Below are 16,317 nucleotides of genomic sequence, written 5' to 3'. Positions count from 1 at the left end.
TTGCATCCAAAGTGTCTTTTTCTGATTAGAACAATTTGAGACTGCAAGCCTATATTTATCCGAATGAGTAATATCCCACTGAAATCCATGAAACCTTTCTCATTAAATAGTTACAAGATTGCTGATTTATATTTGTTGATTTCTCCCATAGCAGTGAAAAGCGGTGCTGGGTTGTTCCTGATGAAATTGGACACTCCGAATTTAGCTGTTTATTTCTGTACAGGAAATGCTTTAGAATGTGACATCACCAGGCACATCGCTGGATATTCTATCATGCAACTTTCTGCAGAAGAGATATAGATAGGCAGAAGAGATCTAATGAACTCAGGGTAGTACGCATGGTGTCTGCATCTGTGTAGGTTTTCGTGATATGCAGGTTCTGCTTTTTTTTTGGATCAACAAAATGCTGATCTATTTGGTTGCAGCAGGAATTGACAAAGCAACTTGTTGCTTGACTCCATGGGCTGAGAGAGAGAGGGACTGGCTCAAAGTCACTCAGCCAGGGATTAGAACTCATCTCTTGCTTTCTAGCCCAGTGCTTTAACCACCAGAGCAAAATGGTTGTCTAATATAGTGGTCACCAACCGGTGGCCACAGGCCCATTGGTGGTCTATGGGGAAATTTTGGTAGTCTGCAGAAAAATTATTTGCAGGTTTTATATTGCACTAAATAATATTTATCTTTTTTAGAAATTCATATTTAGTGATCCGCGGGATTTGAAATTATGAATTTAGTGGTCCCTGAGGTCTGAAAGGTTGGCGACCCCTGGTCTAATATCATGATAGTCTCTCTTGTTTAATGTGATTTCCTTAACCCTGGTCATTTTCTAAAGTAAAATCTGGAAGTTTTGCATTCTAGCTCGGAAAACTTTAAGGAGAGGCTTACTACCTAAATACATATGCATTTCCATTAGCAGTTTTTAAAATAATTATGTTTTACTTTTGTGTGTGCCTTTGAGTCAGGGTTGACTCCTGGCAACAGCATGGACTAGTCCTTGCAGTTTTCTTGGCAGGATTTTGGCAATGGTTTGCTGTTATCTGTTTCCTAGGGCTAGGAGAGAGGGACTGGCCCAAGGTCACCACAGCTGGCTTTGTGCCTAAGGTAGAACTAGAACTTACAGCCTCCAAGATTGTAGCCTGGAGCTTTAATCATGACACCAAACTGCTCCCATGTGTACTTTGGTATCATATAAAGATACCACATTACTTCTGCTTCCCTTCAGTTATAAGAACAACCAGTTATGAAGCCAGTTAATTTCACCAAAGTGTACAAGAGGAGATGCCAAATCTAATAAAAGTGAAAAATAAGAAAATGGCTTATTCTGTTTGCTTTACTGAGAGATCCTTGGGATTCCTGATTCAATGACAACTATTCCACTCAGCCATGAAATATTTCTTTAAATACAGGTCTATTTTAATTTGATAAATATGAAATTAAACACTTGTCCCTTGAACTCTAGTTCAATGTGACATTACTGGCCGAGTTGAAATTTCCCACAGCCATTATAGATTGTCCACTTGTGAACATAGTGAGTAAATTTTTTAAAAGCATCCTCCTTTCCCAAAGTAATCCGTATCACTTTGCTGTTGTTGTCACTTTAAATCTCGCCCATATGCTTTCTGTAGATTTGGATATTAAAGATAGTGTCAGGCTCAAAAATCAAAATCAAAAAATCAAAAATCATGTAATTCTTTCAAGCTGGGCTCTTTATTGTTCCACACCTATTGACAGAGTCTTGCCAAACTAAAGCATTCTACTACTGTATGTACATCAAGCAAATACTCCAAGAACTATTAGGGTGAGGCTGTCTTCATCCTCTTTCTCTCACGCAAAATATTTAGACTGAGCTGCCTTTTATTTTTCTGGAATGTCCCCCCTCCCTCTTGGGAATCCAGCCTATTACATTCCATTGCTGATTGTGAGTTTTCTATATTGATTACATTTTTATGTTGTCCATCTCCCATATAAGACTGCCCAACTCTGAGCAGCATAAAATTTCTTTACAAATGTGTATATGTTTGGAGAGTGTTTGCTTTAAGTATAGGACACCTCTTTTCTCCTTTTTTGTTGGTTGTATAACTTCAAATAAATAAGATTCTTCAATTTCTGTATTCTGATCATGACTCTTAGCCAAATACTTTTCTGTGATAACTATTATGTCAAAACACTTTTCTGTGTTAGGATGATTCTTCGTTAGCTGCCCATATTTGGTCCACAAATTATGGAGAATATCCCAGTTAATCTCTTGTGGGCTTGTAGGGACTCATGACTTATGATGTGTTTGACCCCTCCCTTGAGCTCAGCCTAGTCATCTCCTACAATTATATCATGCAGCTATGTCCCTTATGCCTAGCAGTTGCTTTACACCTGGTTTGTACATCTACTACTCCCTTCCTTCTGGTTTTAGTTTCCTCTTAAAATTTTTTTCCCTTCTCTTGTGAAGTGCACCATTTTTTCCTCCAGAAATCCAAATCTTTGTACCATTTTGGTAGCCAATGATTTATCTTGTGTTTTCCATTGTTGCCTATTGATCTTCAATGAAAAGATAGATAAAAACACTACTTGAGTTCCTATTCACTTTCTTACCAAGGGAATCCTCTCCTTGTAGCAGTGTTGTTTGTTTCCACAAAAATCATTAGAAGTAGATAGTAATTGTTCAGTTTCATGAGCCTTGACGATCTGGAGACATGCACCAGGAAAATGGCATACTTTTCATTATATTTTTTTAAATTCATACATGACAGCTCTGGTTATCAAAACAGTGAGCGTTTCAAATCAATTATTCTTTTTTTCCCTTTGTTGCTTCCTCCAAAGAAAAAGTATTTTGCATTATTCTAGAGATTTTTGGAATAATATCACCATCTTGGATGGTTGAAATTTGCCTTCTATGTTCAGAACTTCAAATTGGCTACCGCTGATAACAGTTCCAGTTCCTGTTACCCGACTGTTTTCTAGTTTGTGTATTCTTTCTTGACATATATTTACAAATACTACTGTTGTCGTATATTCTTCATATGTGGTACCCTTCTGCTTCTTGTGCATATGGGAAAATTTTTCCTCAGAGGCTTTTTTCTCATTCGTGTAGCAGTCATGTAGACCTCTATATAATGCATGTGTGCCTTTTATCCTCTCTGGTGATTCTTAAAAAAGTTGGCCTTCAGCTTTTTTATTTCTGCAATCAGGAGTCAAACTTCTATTCACAGTAGGCTTGATTCATATACATGTTATTTTGTTTTCCCCTTATTTATGCATTCCTTATTTAATATTATGGATACAACATACAGGTGGCTTAAATATTTTACAGGTGTTACTAATTAGTTAAGAGCAGTCAGAGGAAATGCTGAATGAACAGGTCACACTTGTGTTTTGAACTGGGTTAAAGCAGTATAATGTCAAATATATAAAATCTGGAGCAAAGTCCTTCCAAGGCTTTGGTTTTGCTTGTAGATGCAACCCCCAATCTCTTTCAGGGATGTTCCAAGCTTTTCTTCCTCTGTGCAAGCGGAGCAGGAAAAATGTGAGCTTTTGGCTTAGCTGTAATGCATGTGGCAATTCGACAACTAAATTTCACAAACATGATCAAATCAGCTAGATAATATCTCTGGAGTAGTTATTGATTTGTTCTTCTTGTGTTAAGGATACAATGGTGAGGCTGTGCACTGGGCACACACAGAGCATAAGTGTGCTTAATGCATTTGTCTACACCTTCTTAAAGTAGCTGTGCCATTTTCTGGATTCTGATGGTATTTGCAGGGTTCCAGGAACTATGAATTTGAATTGCAATGTTAAAAGAGGCAGCAACAGGGTTTGGTGACCTCCTTCATCAAAGATATGTTGATTAACAATTCTGCATGTGAGTACTAGAATAGATTTTCCTCCTTTAAGGAAGCAGTAATGGGGATGGTACTGGTATCTCATGCAACTCTTGTAGAACAAAAGCTGGTCCCTCCAAGGCATCAGGTGTCTACAAGTGAAGATGAGAGTTGGCATCCTTAACTTTAAAAAAGAATACAAGACATAACAATATTAGATTGTAGAGAATGAGTGGGGCATAGACATCTGTTGATACAAACTCCCCAAGGAAAAACTGGCTTTTGGTAATAGTATTTGAAATATCTACAAGCTGAATTTGAGTCCAATATAATTTTTTTTTCAACAGAGTTGTTCCACTTGATTACTCAAAGTACATCTTAAGTATAGCACCGGATGGAGAACTTAGAAAAGGTTCATAGAAGGGTGACAAGGATGATCAGAGGATTAGAAACCAAGTTGTATGAAGACATTTTGAAGGAGATGGATGTGTTTAACCATGATCAAGAGTACTCTTCAAATGATATTACACAGAAGGAGGTCAATACCTGTTTCCTGGTGTTTCAGAATGTAGGTGATTTCAACTGATTGTCATTAACTGGAGAGGTGATAAGAATTCCATTCACTGGATGTGTTCAATAGGAAGATGAACTTACAGGTATGCTTTAATTTTGATCTTGAGTTAATGAAGGCCCTAAATGGCCCTTTCCACCTCTATGATATAATACTGATAGATGCAGGGTAACACACACACACACACACACACACACACCACACACAGGTAGAGCTCAAACTTAGAACAGTTAATTTAGTGACCAAAGTTACAACGGCACTGAAAAAAGTGACTTATGACCATTTTTAACGCGGCCATTGCATATCCCCATGGTCATGTGATCACAATTCAGATGATTGGTAACTCACTCATATTTATGACGGTTGCTGTATCCCGGGGTCCTGTGATCACCTTTTATGAAGCAAAGTCAATTGGAAAATCAGACTAAACAACCGTGTTACTAAATTAACAATTGTAATGATTCACTTAACAACAGTGGCAAGAAAAGTCGTAAGATGGGGCAAAACCCACTTAACAAATGTTTCACTTAGCGATTGTAGGTTGGTCGTAGGTCCAAGACTACCATACTCTATAGGCACCCTGGTGCTCTAAGACTGCATGCTGAGAATATCAGCTCATTTTTCAAGCAAAATAACATTTCCACACTTGAACAAGAATATCAGCAAGGTTCGGGGAATAAATTTAGGGAGAACAGAGCAATCGTCTTTAAAAAATAGATTGAGGAATCATTCCACAAGCATGTAATACTCATACCCTATAATACTGAATACAGAAGTAGAGAATTCAAACCTTAGAAGATGGAAAAGGATAGGGGTAATGCAGCATTATGGAACAGAACTCAAAGTGGCTAGATCCTTAACAAGCATTCTGTGCACTGCAAGAAAGATGTTTGTCAAGATACAAATCTGTAAAGTTAAAAAAAATGAAAACAATATTATACAGAAAAACTCATTTCACAGCAATGAAAAGTTCATCAAGTTAATTTTTATTGTGCTGCCACGAGCCAAATTACAAGAAACCATCTTACATTTTAAAAAGTAAACAAGCAACCTGCCAAATTGCAGCGCACTCTAAGTGCCATAATATGCATCTATGTTATTTTTTCAGAAAATTGTATCTGCATTTCTCTTACAAGAGCACAACAGGAACCAAAGTAAAAGAGTGTAATGAATACAGCACATAGGATAAATACTATCTTTAAAATAATAATAAAATAAAACACACAAAAAACCATTTTACACCATGTCCTATATCCTGCAAGTATCATTCAGAATATGGCCTTGATTGTAAAACAAAGCAAGCATTTACAATTTTCCGATAAAGACTGTTTTACTCTTTATGAAAGGAATGAATGATTGACCATGACAGAATCTGAATAATGGGAGAGTAATGTTTATTTCAGTGTTTTTATACTAAAGATAAAATGCTGTGTTGGGGGCAAAGGGGCTACATTTTTTTTATTTTTTTGGAAACTGAATTCATAACAGAAAAAAATACTGAGCCTTTATGATACACCTATTACCTTTTCTCTTTGACACAAACAGCTAGAACACTTTGTGATATTCTAAAACAAGATATTTGATAATCTTCAGATTAATAAATTAGGTCATATAATAAATTAGGTTTTTCAGTTTTAAAGTTCAGTAATCTCTGACCAAGTATTTACAACAATACTTGAGAGTTCCTTTACAAAAAATACATTTTCTTTTCACATTAAACATATTGGGTATCTGTGTCTCAGGACAAGCAATTGTGAAAGTAAGAGGCAACACACAACTGGGCAGTTAGTATAAAAGTGCCAAGACCTGTTTGGAAAAGTTAAAGTTGTGTGTACAGTTAAAGTTACAAGTCAAGCTGCAACAAACCTTCAGTGAGTTGTGGACTTTATTTTAATAGCTGCTTCAAACAACTATTATGAAATAAGTCCAAATGCAAATACTGCTATTCTGTGGAATTGAGGAGTGCTGCCTATACATTATCAGTGTCTCTAGCCAATGCATTGGATTTTAAGCCTTTTTAAGGCCATGCAGGATAAAAAAACAAACACACACACACACACCCTGAAATGTAGCAAGTAGCGATACTAATGCTTACTGCTAAAATTATGCACACACTGGATATGTATGCAAACACAAGGGCACGCACACACACACACGCACACACACTCATTTGCATCCTAACACTTCCAAATCAAATAAAACTAGATAAAATGAGATAACCTCATCTTGTCTTTCTACACACGCAAGGTTAAGTAATAATATGGAATGCCTGTGTTTCTGTTCTGGGTAAAATCTCAGTTAAAAATACATTCAACGGGGAAAATACAAAATTATACTGATATATACTGTATATATAAATAGCATATATATACTGTATATATACATATATACATATATAGTAGGAGCATATGTGTATTTGATATGTATATAGTCATACACATATACATATGTGTATGTATATATAAAATACTATACACATAAACACTTAAACACACAGAGACACACAAATGCTTTTTTTAAGCATAACGATATTTACATGGATATTTCTATAAAGCTAAAGTTTTAAAGAAGCATGATCTTTCTTTCTGAGCTTCCAAAAAGGTGCTTGAGTAATATACATTAAAATTAAGCAGCTTCCTAGCATGGAAGTTGCTTCTAGTCTGCATAATCAGTAACAGAACCCCCCTCCCCCTTTAACATGATACAAAAATGAATCTGAGCTAGATCTTCATCCATCAAGATCATTTTCTTCAAAGATAATTTGGTGTGTGAAACACCTAAAACTGATAGACAGTAAAAGAAACACATACATGCGCGCGCACCCCCCTCCCCAAACAGAGCTCTGGAATCAAACTGTGTTTACCTTTTCCTCTATCCCCCTTCAATACTGTTGCCAAAAGATCCAGTGCTCTTCTCAGGAATTATATATTTGCTAATTGCCAGTCTGGTCAATTAACAACAAAATGAAAAACAAAAAGCAGCACAATGTATGATTGTACTTATCTCCCATTAATTTGCCCTTTTTGTTTTAATGTTTTCCTTACTGTATCATTCATACACTATTGCAGCTTCTGACCAGATAGAAAAATACAGCTGCAGCTATCCTGCACCTGTCATGCAATAGATTATCCTACGGATTTACTTTTGAAGCATAAGCACCCCCAAATGTTCTGATTTGAATTGTGTTAGGGTTCTGCTTATACTTCACTGCAATAAATGCAATTTGGAGTGTCAGTACAAAGAGATATTCTTTTGACTCCAAGCTAAGCTGACCAGCTATTCTTTGAAGCTTCTTGTTCTAACCACGCAAGCTCACCCCCGTTTTCTCTTCCCAAACAATCATGATTACTATGTTACAAGCAAAACATCAACAAATTTTAAAACTTTGGTTCCAGGAAAACACTTGGTCAGAAGTGGGAATGCTTGTTCTGGCACACTGCAGGAATCAGAGTCAATCCCAACAAGGTCTTAGAGCTGTACATGAAGTCACAAATCCAATACAATCCCCTAAGCAAGTGCATGATTCTAGTTTTATTTGAATAGCAGACTCAGCCTTTGTTTCTTCTTAACTTCTTGGTAGGAGATGCAGTTTCTCACACTGTCTGATAGAAATTATCTGCTTGTAAGTTACTCTGTTTTTGCATGCTGTAGAATCCACTGTATCTTGAATCTGGATCAGCAATTCTAAGCATTCTCTGAGAACTGTCCACCTGAACCATGGTGCCTTTCTTGCAGTCCACATACACTAATTGATTATTTAAGCAGGAAGGCTGTTTGGATGGAAACACAATACATAAAATCAGCATTTTAGGTACAGTATATTTTTATTCTCTACTAAACAGTGTCTTCTTAATTGCAAAGGTGAGAGAAAGTTCAGCCACTCACTCCTACAATATCATTTAGACTCAAAAGCCAAGAGCACAAACATATACTATGGCTTTGCACTGCTCAGGGCTTCATTTGTGATAAAAGTATGCAAATAAAATAACTGATAGTTATAATTATTATAATTAACCTTCAGTTATTAGAATGATCCCTTGCATAAAGAACATTCTTGGGCAAATGGCTACTGTACCCTTCTGGTCATAAGCAGAGTTCTCTCAGATAGAACCACAAGCCACCTACTTCTGTGTGTTTGGTCACAGTGGGCAACATAATACATTTTACAAGCCCAGATTGGAGTGACAATCTCTTCCAACACTGCTTTCCAACAAGCAGTACTGAACATTTCTTCTCTCTGTTTTTGGGGGGAGGGATAATAAACAACTATACTCAATGAATCTTTCTGTCTCCTTTAAAACCACCTAATAATTCTGTTAGCAGTAATCTACAGTTTAACTATATGCTAGTTGAAAAAGAAAACACCTTCCTCTAATCAATCCCGAATCTCCAAAAGCCATGATCTCTGAAAGCAATCAAACTTCCAAAGAAACAATGCTTCCAGGTAATGTATCCTTAGGGAACGCATAGGCAAGACACTTGCAGATCTCCATTTCCACAAGTGTCTGCTCTTATTTAATTGCTCAACTGATTCAAGATAGCCAGTTACTTATTTATACAGTACAAATGCTATTTAGTCCATTACCTTTGCTGGAGTTCTGTAGCAGGATACTGGTATCCATTGCTTTTTCTGATTGATAAACAAAAGTGCAATTATAAGAACTAGAGCTGTTAAGAGGGGTACGGTTACCCAGGCAAGAGAATCAAGAGATGCTTCTGCAGTTGGCTGTGATCCTCTAGTTTCTCTATATTCACCCTGAAGATGACCCATATCTGTAAAATGTAAAAACAAGCACATTACCAATTAAAAAATAAAGTAACCGAGGAGCTCATGAGATATCATACATAATAACCTGAGAAACATTTTTTTTCCAAATGATGTATTCATAACTAAAAGTATGTAGTATAATATAATAAATATTTAGATCCAAGTTAGATTTACTAGGTCAAGTACAACTTCAGGTTTATCAAATCTATTGTGTTCACAAAAGTATTTAACAATCACATTTGTTGTACTGCTGAATTTGTTTTCAGCATTAGAATAAACTGACATTAATTCAGTTTTTATCACATAGACATCTTCATTTTTGCAGCATAATGTAAGTGGAAAATCTAATTTCATTTAATTTATTAAATCTATATACTGCTCATCTCACTGTTATAGTGATTTTATTATTTTTTTGGTTAAACAAGTAGGAGTTGGAAACTGATGCTATTTATTTTTGAATAACCTGCCTGTTCCAGATTTTTCAGTCAATCCACTGGAAAATTATATTAGGGTTCATATAATTACTGTTATGCTGTTCATTTGTTATTTAATATTGATATTGTTTTATATGCATTATCTTTATTATGGTTGAAGTCCAGTACAAAACTAGGTTAAAACAATCCAATAAACAAAAATATAATAGTATTATAACAGTTTGGTACATGGTGTGCTTCTGTTAGTTGGTCAGGAAATGACATAGCCTAGGGCTCAAAATTTACCAATAAAATCGTGATTCAGGACATCTGTGTTTAAGTAATCAAGCAGTGGTTCAATTGGGGGGGAATTAATTGAAAATATAGCTCCATGTATAATTTACACCTTAGAAAGACATGATCTAAGGCAGTGGTAGGCAACCCACGGCTCTGGAGCCGCATGTGGCTCTTTCATCCCTCTGCTGCGGCTCCCTGTCACCGATCGGCTCCACAATTGATAGGGCTTTCGGTTAGGACAGGTAGAGGAAAAAAGGATGCCACACTAGGAGGAGACTCTATGGTGGGGGAACCAGACTTCCGGTCGGCTCCAAAGCTGAACGGGGGGCTTCCGGTTAGGACCTTTGTGGCTCTTTGAGTGTTTAAGGTTGCCGACCCCTGATCTAAGGTTTCATATTCCCCGGAGGCACAAGGACCTGGAAATTCCATTATATCTGCCATGCATAACTCAAGAGAGAAGAGCATTGAGTTGTGCTTTGGAGACAGTTTATCAGTTGTGAATGTAAGATTTATATAAATTGCATGCAGGTTGTAGTTCTGTAGGTTTGTTGTAGACAATGTATTGTTTTTGTTTTCTGCCCTTATTGATCTTTTATTTTATTTTATAATTTTTGCTTGTTTATCCAAAACAATAATAAAATCACTGTAACCATGAGATGGGCAGTATATAAATTTAATAAATTAAATGAAATTACATTTTCCACTTACATTATGTTGCAAAAACATAATGTGATAAAAACTGAATTAATGTAAGTTTAGTTCTAATACTGCAAACAAATTCAGTAGTACAACAAATGTGATTTGTTAAATACTTGTGTCCAGAAAGTTGCCTATTTGAAGGTATCAATAGGTGGTAATGAAATAATGGATTCATTAAAAAAAGAGTTAAATGTAACACTTGCTGGGCTTAATCATACAGATTTAATTATTCTTAGCAGAGAACTACCAAAATCACTGGGCAAATTAACTGAATTAAGCAAATATTGATAAATTTGGCTCCAGTTCAGGGAATCTAAGAAAGTAACAGAGGAGTTGCCATTATTTATGTTCTGCTTACTTGTGTGCATTTTTGAATCTGGCTTCTAATAAACATTTTTCCTGAAATAAATTACATAATCAGAGAAAACTCTTTTCCCTCCTCATATTGGACTCTTGTGTCTTTTAACAGTTTCTACAATAACTATTGTAGAATGGGATAGCAATTCAGGGACATGGTGGCCCAGTGGCTAAGATGCTGAGCTTGTCAATCAGAAGGTTGGCAGTTCAGCTGTTCGAATCCTTAGAGTTACTTGTCCCAGCTTCTGCCAACATAGCAGTTCAAAAGCATGTAAAAATGCAAGTAGAAAAATAGGGGCCACTTTGATGGGAAGGTAACAGCGCTCCAGGCACCTTCAGCATTTAGTCATGCCGGCCACATGACCATGGAGATGTTTTCGGACAGCGTCAGCTCTTCAGCTTAGAAATGGAGATGAGCACCGACCCTAGAACTGGAAATGACTAGCACGCATGTGCGGGGGAATCTTTACCTTACAATAACCATAATTAATTGACTCGTACATTAAATACATTTCTGCTCTACAAAAATGTATTCAGCAAAAATGTAGCCAACTCATTTGGTCCAAATGCAGGTCTTCAGGCAATTTTGCAAGCTCTGGAACCCCTCAAATTGCATTGCTAAAATTTAGGGTCAAAATACTGACTTAGGCCAATGTAGTTTTTCACTTTTAAAAAATAAGAAAACATTCTTATTACAAATCTATTAAAGAGAGGTTTGGAAAACCAACCAAAACAGCCCATCAACTTTTAATGAAGAATCCCTGCCTCTATTTCTCCCTCCCTCTGCAATTACCTATTTCTCCCTCCCTCTGCAATTACCTCTGCATAAAGATCACGTCTCTATCGCTCTGGGAGGCTGCAAAAATGAAGTTTAAATAATGTACAGTTCCTGGCTACAGAAATGATTCTCTGTCCTAAACAATTGTTATGAACAGGTATCCTATTCTTCTTCTTTAGAACAAGCCATTCTATTGGCAAAGATAAGTTCTGACTACAAGAGCCTTCCTGTAATGCTGAGAATGTGCTATATCCTCTCATCTCCAGCCAAAGAGAACTATAGCTCAAGTCATTTAGACAAAACCAAGTTCCTATAATGAAATTTGGTGTTCCTAAGAACCTTTTGAAATTCTAAAATTGTCAATATGGTTCTAAAAAAAAGACAGCTTGAAGCTTACCTAAGTTTCCTTTGCTTTATGCAGAGATAATTGATTTAAATGGTGTTTACCTTTATGGATATGAACAACATCATTTTCACTGAATGTAGGCCAGACTGGTGCTTCTAGTTCTTTATCACCTCTATGATTTGTCTTCTCAATTGGAATGTTGGTAGGTTCAGGTACATACATTTCTGCAAAACAATAAGGAACTTATAGGAAAGCTAGCTAACCAAGATACCAACACTGTTAACAAAGTTTGTGAATAAAAGCTATTTAAAATGGACTGTACATTTAATATATTAAAAACTTGCAATACATTAATGAAGTATTTTTTAAAGCTCTCCCGGAGGTCTAGGTGTAAATAGGCTGCACAAAATTATAAAGTAAAAGAGGCAGAAAGTATGTGTTATAATAGTATTATGAACACCCAGTTCTTATCACTGATAATTAAGAACAGATGGGTTTTTGAATTACGGTGTTAAAAAAAAATCATTCTTTTTCTGAATCTATAGAGAACAAAAATATTTGAAAACTATATGTCTTGGAATACTGTTTATAAAGATGTTCTTTTCCTGTTTCCCATGTAACTGCCAAAATACTTAAACAGCCAAAAAGGTTGCAACTTGTGATCATGTGACCATAGGATGCTGCAACTGGTTGTAAATACATGCCGGTTGCCATCTGCCGAAAATGTGATTACATGACTGCAGAGATGGTGTGGCAGCTGTAACTTTAAGGAGGCGTCATAAGTAGCTTTTTTTGAGTCCACTGTAACTTCGAGCAATTATTCAGTAACCAGTCATAAGCCAGGGACTATTGTAGACATGTTTTTTTGAGATACAAAAAGAAAAAAAAAGTTTCTGAATACAAGTCTTGACTTCAATACTGGATACCCAAAAATCAAACCAGAGCCTTTTATTTAATTCTTCATTTAATGAAAATATATTCTTTTACCTTTCCAAACTTTCCTTTTATCTTGGACAAATGATTATTTAATGTCTCTATGTTAAAAAAAAGAACGGTTCTGGCTGAATAAACTGTAGAATCTAACTTACCTGGGCACATGGGACAGCAACTTCCCTCCACATTAATTGGTTCCACGCAAGGAAGAGAGGGGCAACTAACTGTGGAACAAAGCGTCTGACCCTGCAAGCAGTAGCAATGAGTGCAGCTATCAATGTCCCAACGTTCTTCATCTGCGTAGGTTTTTCCATTAAAATGACATACTGCCTTCTTTGCTGCTGTGTCTTCTGTTGAAAGAACATGGCATAAAATACAATAATTGGAAAAGGAAGGGAAAGCTTGGGATCGTGTATCAGGTCTTAAACTTTTCATTTTCTTTGGTTTTTAACTTGCCCAGTTGTTCTTTCTGCAAATATCTGCTTAATCAAAATGAAATAGGCAATAGTACTATATTTGCAGAAGAAAAAAAGGATCAAGCATTAAGAATGGCAATAGCACTTACTTATATACTACAGTGCTTTACTGCCCTCTCTAAGCTGTTTACAGAGTCAGCATATTGCTCCCAACAATCTGGGTCCTCATTTTACCAACCTTGGAAAGATGGAAGGCTGAGTCAACCTTGAGCTGGTGAGAATCGAACTGCTGGCAGTTGGCAGAATTAGCCTGCAATACTGCGTTCTAACCAGAGTTAGAATGCACGACTCAGGTATAGAAGAATAATCTTCTATTAGGCTCAATTTTAGAATTTCTGAAATGTTATGTTCAATTATTATTCTTCCATTAATAGAACACCTCTACCAATTATTATATTATAGTTCATACATTTCTGGGTTCATATCTAAGCAAAATCTTTGCAACTCTTGATAAAATGGATTCCTCACTGAAGGGCTTTGAAAATTGCTTTGGAAATAGAATTCAGAATTGATTCCCTTGGGAATTCACATGAATACATTAATAAGGAAAACACAGTGGCCATATGGAGGTATTGCAATAGGGGTGGGAGTTGGGATGGGTTGGAAAGGACTCATTCAACTAAAATTAATTATGCAAAATTAGAATGTTAACTATATTATAAGCAAACTTGTTTGGAATCTAAATCTTATCATTAGTTTTCTACTTTAAGAAGTCATTTGGGATACGTAGATCATGCTTGAACTGACAAGAAGATATAAGATGTGAACTTTGTATTCTATCACAATAAATGGGAACAAAATTCCCTATGTCATAGCAACTGAGGGAAATACAAGCTGTTTTTCATTTTCAATTGCCTGAACTCTAAGCACTTTTTGTTATTTCAGTTTTGCTGGAGAAAGCCAAAAAGCTTTAGGCAGAAAGTTAGAAAGGATGAACCCAGTTAAGTATGTCACTGTATGTATATGCATATGTGTATGTTTATATATGTACATATGCAAATACACACAGCTCACATACCCAACATACAGTCAGAGGAAAACCCGCTTAAGTATGGAAAAATATGCAACTACTGAAGAATTTATGTGTTAGCTAATAATTAAAATAAAAAATTAAAGAAGTCCCAGCACCACCTGTAATAAAATGTGCTAATCTAACTCATATAACTGCTGTGATTTTATATTTTTATTCTGAAATATTTATTTCTTTATTAAATTTATATAAAAATGTGTGTAAATAACAATATTTGAAACGTCATCAAAACACATATCTTGTTACTTGCTTTCGCAGATATTTATAGTTCTTATGTATACAATCTGCAGAAAGCAGAAATAAGGATATTGAAGGAATGATTTCACATATAATGCAATAAATGCAAAACACTGGATATGGCCTGAGCCAATATGACTCTAACTGAAATTAACCATGATTTTAGCTGTAGACTATAAAAACAGTAGTATTATTCTGTCCTCTCCTTTTTTAATTAACATTATCTAGTGAAACAAAACATACAATCATTCTAGAGAGGGCGGGGCTGATGTTGTGACGACACGACATGCAATCTTGGAGCTCCAGGATTGCTGTCGATATCTCTGCTGCTGGACGGTCCTTTGGGACCTAAACCATCCCGTAGAGACGGTGATAGAGAAGGGCACGTCCTACTGATCTCAAAGTCCCTGATTGATCCAGGAGAAGCTCTTTTTTTCTGGTGAAAGAGAAGCAGCCATTGAAGCTGCAGAAGGTTGGGACAGCCCCTGAACAAAAGGGAAGCAGGAGAGAGTGTCGAAATGGTGAGATAAATTTTACTATTGGAGAAGAGAACACCCAAAAAGACTTAGAATAAAATTAAAATTGAAGACAGAAGAGAGCAAACGGCACAGTAAGCCTGAATTAAACTAAGTGTATCTTTTTTAAATTTTGCTTTTTTTAATGGGTGGAACTTTTACAAATGCCTCTTACTTTTTAAATTGGGCTGGTTTCTTTTTTCCCTTCTTCTTTTATTTTTCCTCTTTTTTCATATTTGTGGATTATGATTTTCTTTCTTTTCTATTTACAATGCTCAACTGGATTGTTTGCTTTTAAGCACTTTTTTCTTAAGTTTGGAATTTAAAGAGAGCGGTAGAGGCAGAGGAAAAAGAAGCAACACTGCCATCTAGAGGCTTGGAAACATTGTTTTTTATTTCCTTTGAACATCTGACTCATATCTAATACTTCAAGGCTCCTGATTTTGTTTATTGAAAGGGATAGTGGGAAGAGTACGGATTGTTTATGCAGGTGTTCTTCTGGAGTACTATCAGTAGCTGGACTGGAGTGAAGACAAAACCTTGACTTGAAAGATTATAGTGAACTTGTTTGAAACTTAACAAAAAAGCTTTGGATGTTTTAGTGGCAGTGATTATAACCTGGAAGAATGGTGCAACATGAAGAAGAAAAAGAATTAACATTGCAAATGATTATGTTTGAAATTAAAAAGGTACAAATAAGTACAAAAAACATTGAAAAGAGGATGAAGAACCTAAAACAAAAAAACAGAAAAAATAGAGGGAAGAGTTGAGAATATTTATAAAACGATGATGAAATTTGAGGATAGAGTTCAAAAAATGGAAGAAAAATATGAACAAAGTAATAAGAAAATTGTTGATATTGACAGCAAATCGAGCGTGGTTGGAAATGACAGGAGCGGAATGTTGAAAGGAGAGATTAACAAACTGAAACCCTATCTCAAACCTCAAAACATGGAAGAAGAAAAGGGAGAAAATTTGGCAGAAACAATGAGAGAAATCCTGGCAGAAGCACCAGTGATAACTAAAGGCAAGCGGATGGAAGGAACAGATGGGGGTTCGAGTCTTTACAAGATACGCAGGGAACA

General features: G+C 35.9%; 1 protein-coding gene across 2 annotated transcripts in view; it reads right to left on the bottom strand.

The window, feature by feature from the left end:
• Nucleotides 1-5,348: 5,348 nt before the first annotated feature.
• CRIM1 (cysteine rich transmembrane BMP regulator 1) overlaps nucleotides 5,349-16,317 on the bottom strand; it is a 148,358-nt gene continuing 137,389 nt past the window's right edge. For both annotated transcript variants that reach the window (XM_081941882.1, XM_081941883.1), the window contains 4 exons: nucleotides 13,130-13,324; nucleotides 12,143-12,265; nucleotides 8,969-9,156; nucleotides 5,349-8,153 (listed from right to left, as the gene is read on the bottom strand). In XM_081941882.1, coding sequence (XP_081798008.1) covers nucleotides 7,977-8,153; nucleotides 8,969-9,156; nucleotides 12,143-12,265; nucleotides 13,130-13,324 — 683 coding nt within the window. In that variant the 3' untranslated portion in view covers nucleotides 5,349-7,976. The remainder of the gene's footprint in view (nucleotides 8,154-8,968; nucleotides 9,157-12,142; nucleotides 12,266-13,129; nucleotides 13,325-16,317) is intronic.

The sequence above is a fragment of the Natrix helvetica genome (assembly GCF_964273705.1).
Source record: "Natrix helvetica genome assembly, chromosome: 2".
Taxonomy (NCBI): Eukaryota; Metazoa; Chordata; class Lepidosauria; order Squamata; family Natricidae; genus Natrix; species Natrix helvetica.
This window is presented reverse-complemented; position numbering and strand designations above follow the sequence as displayed.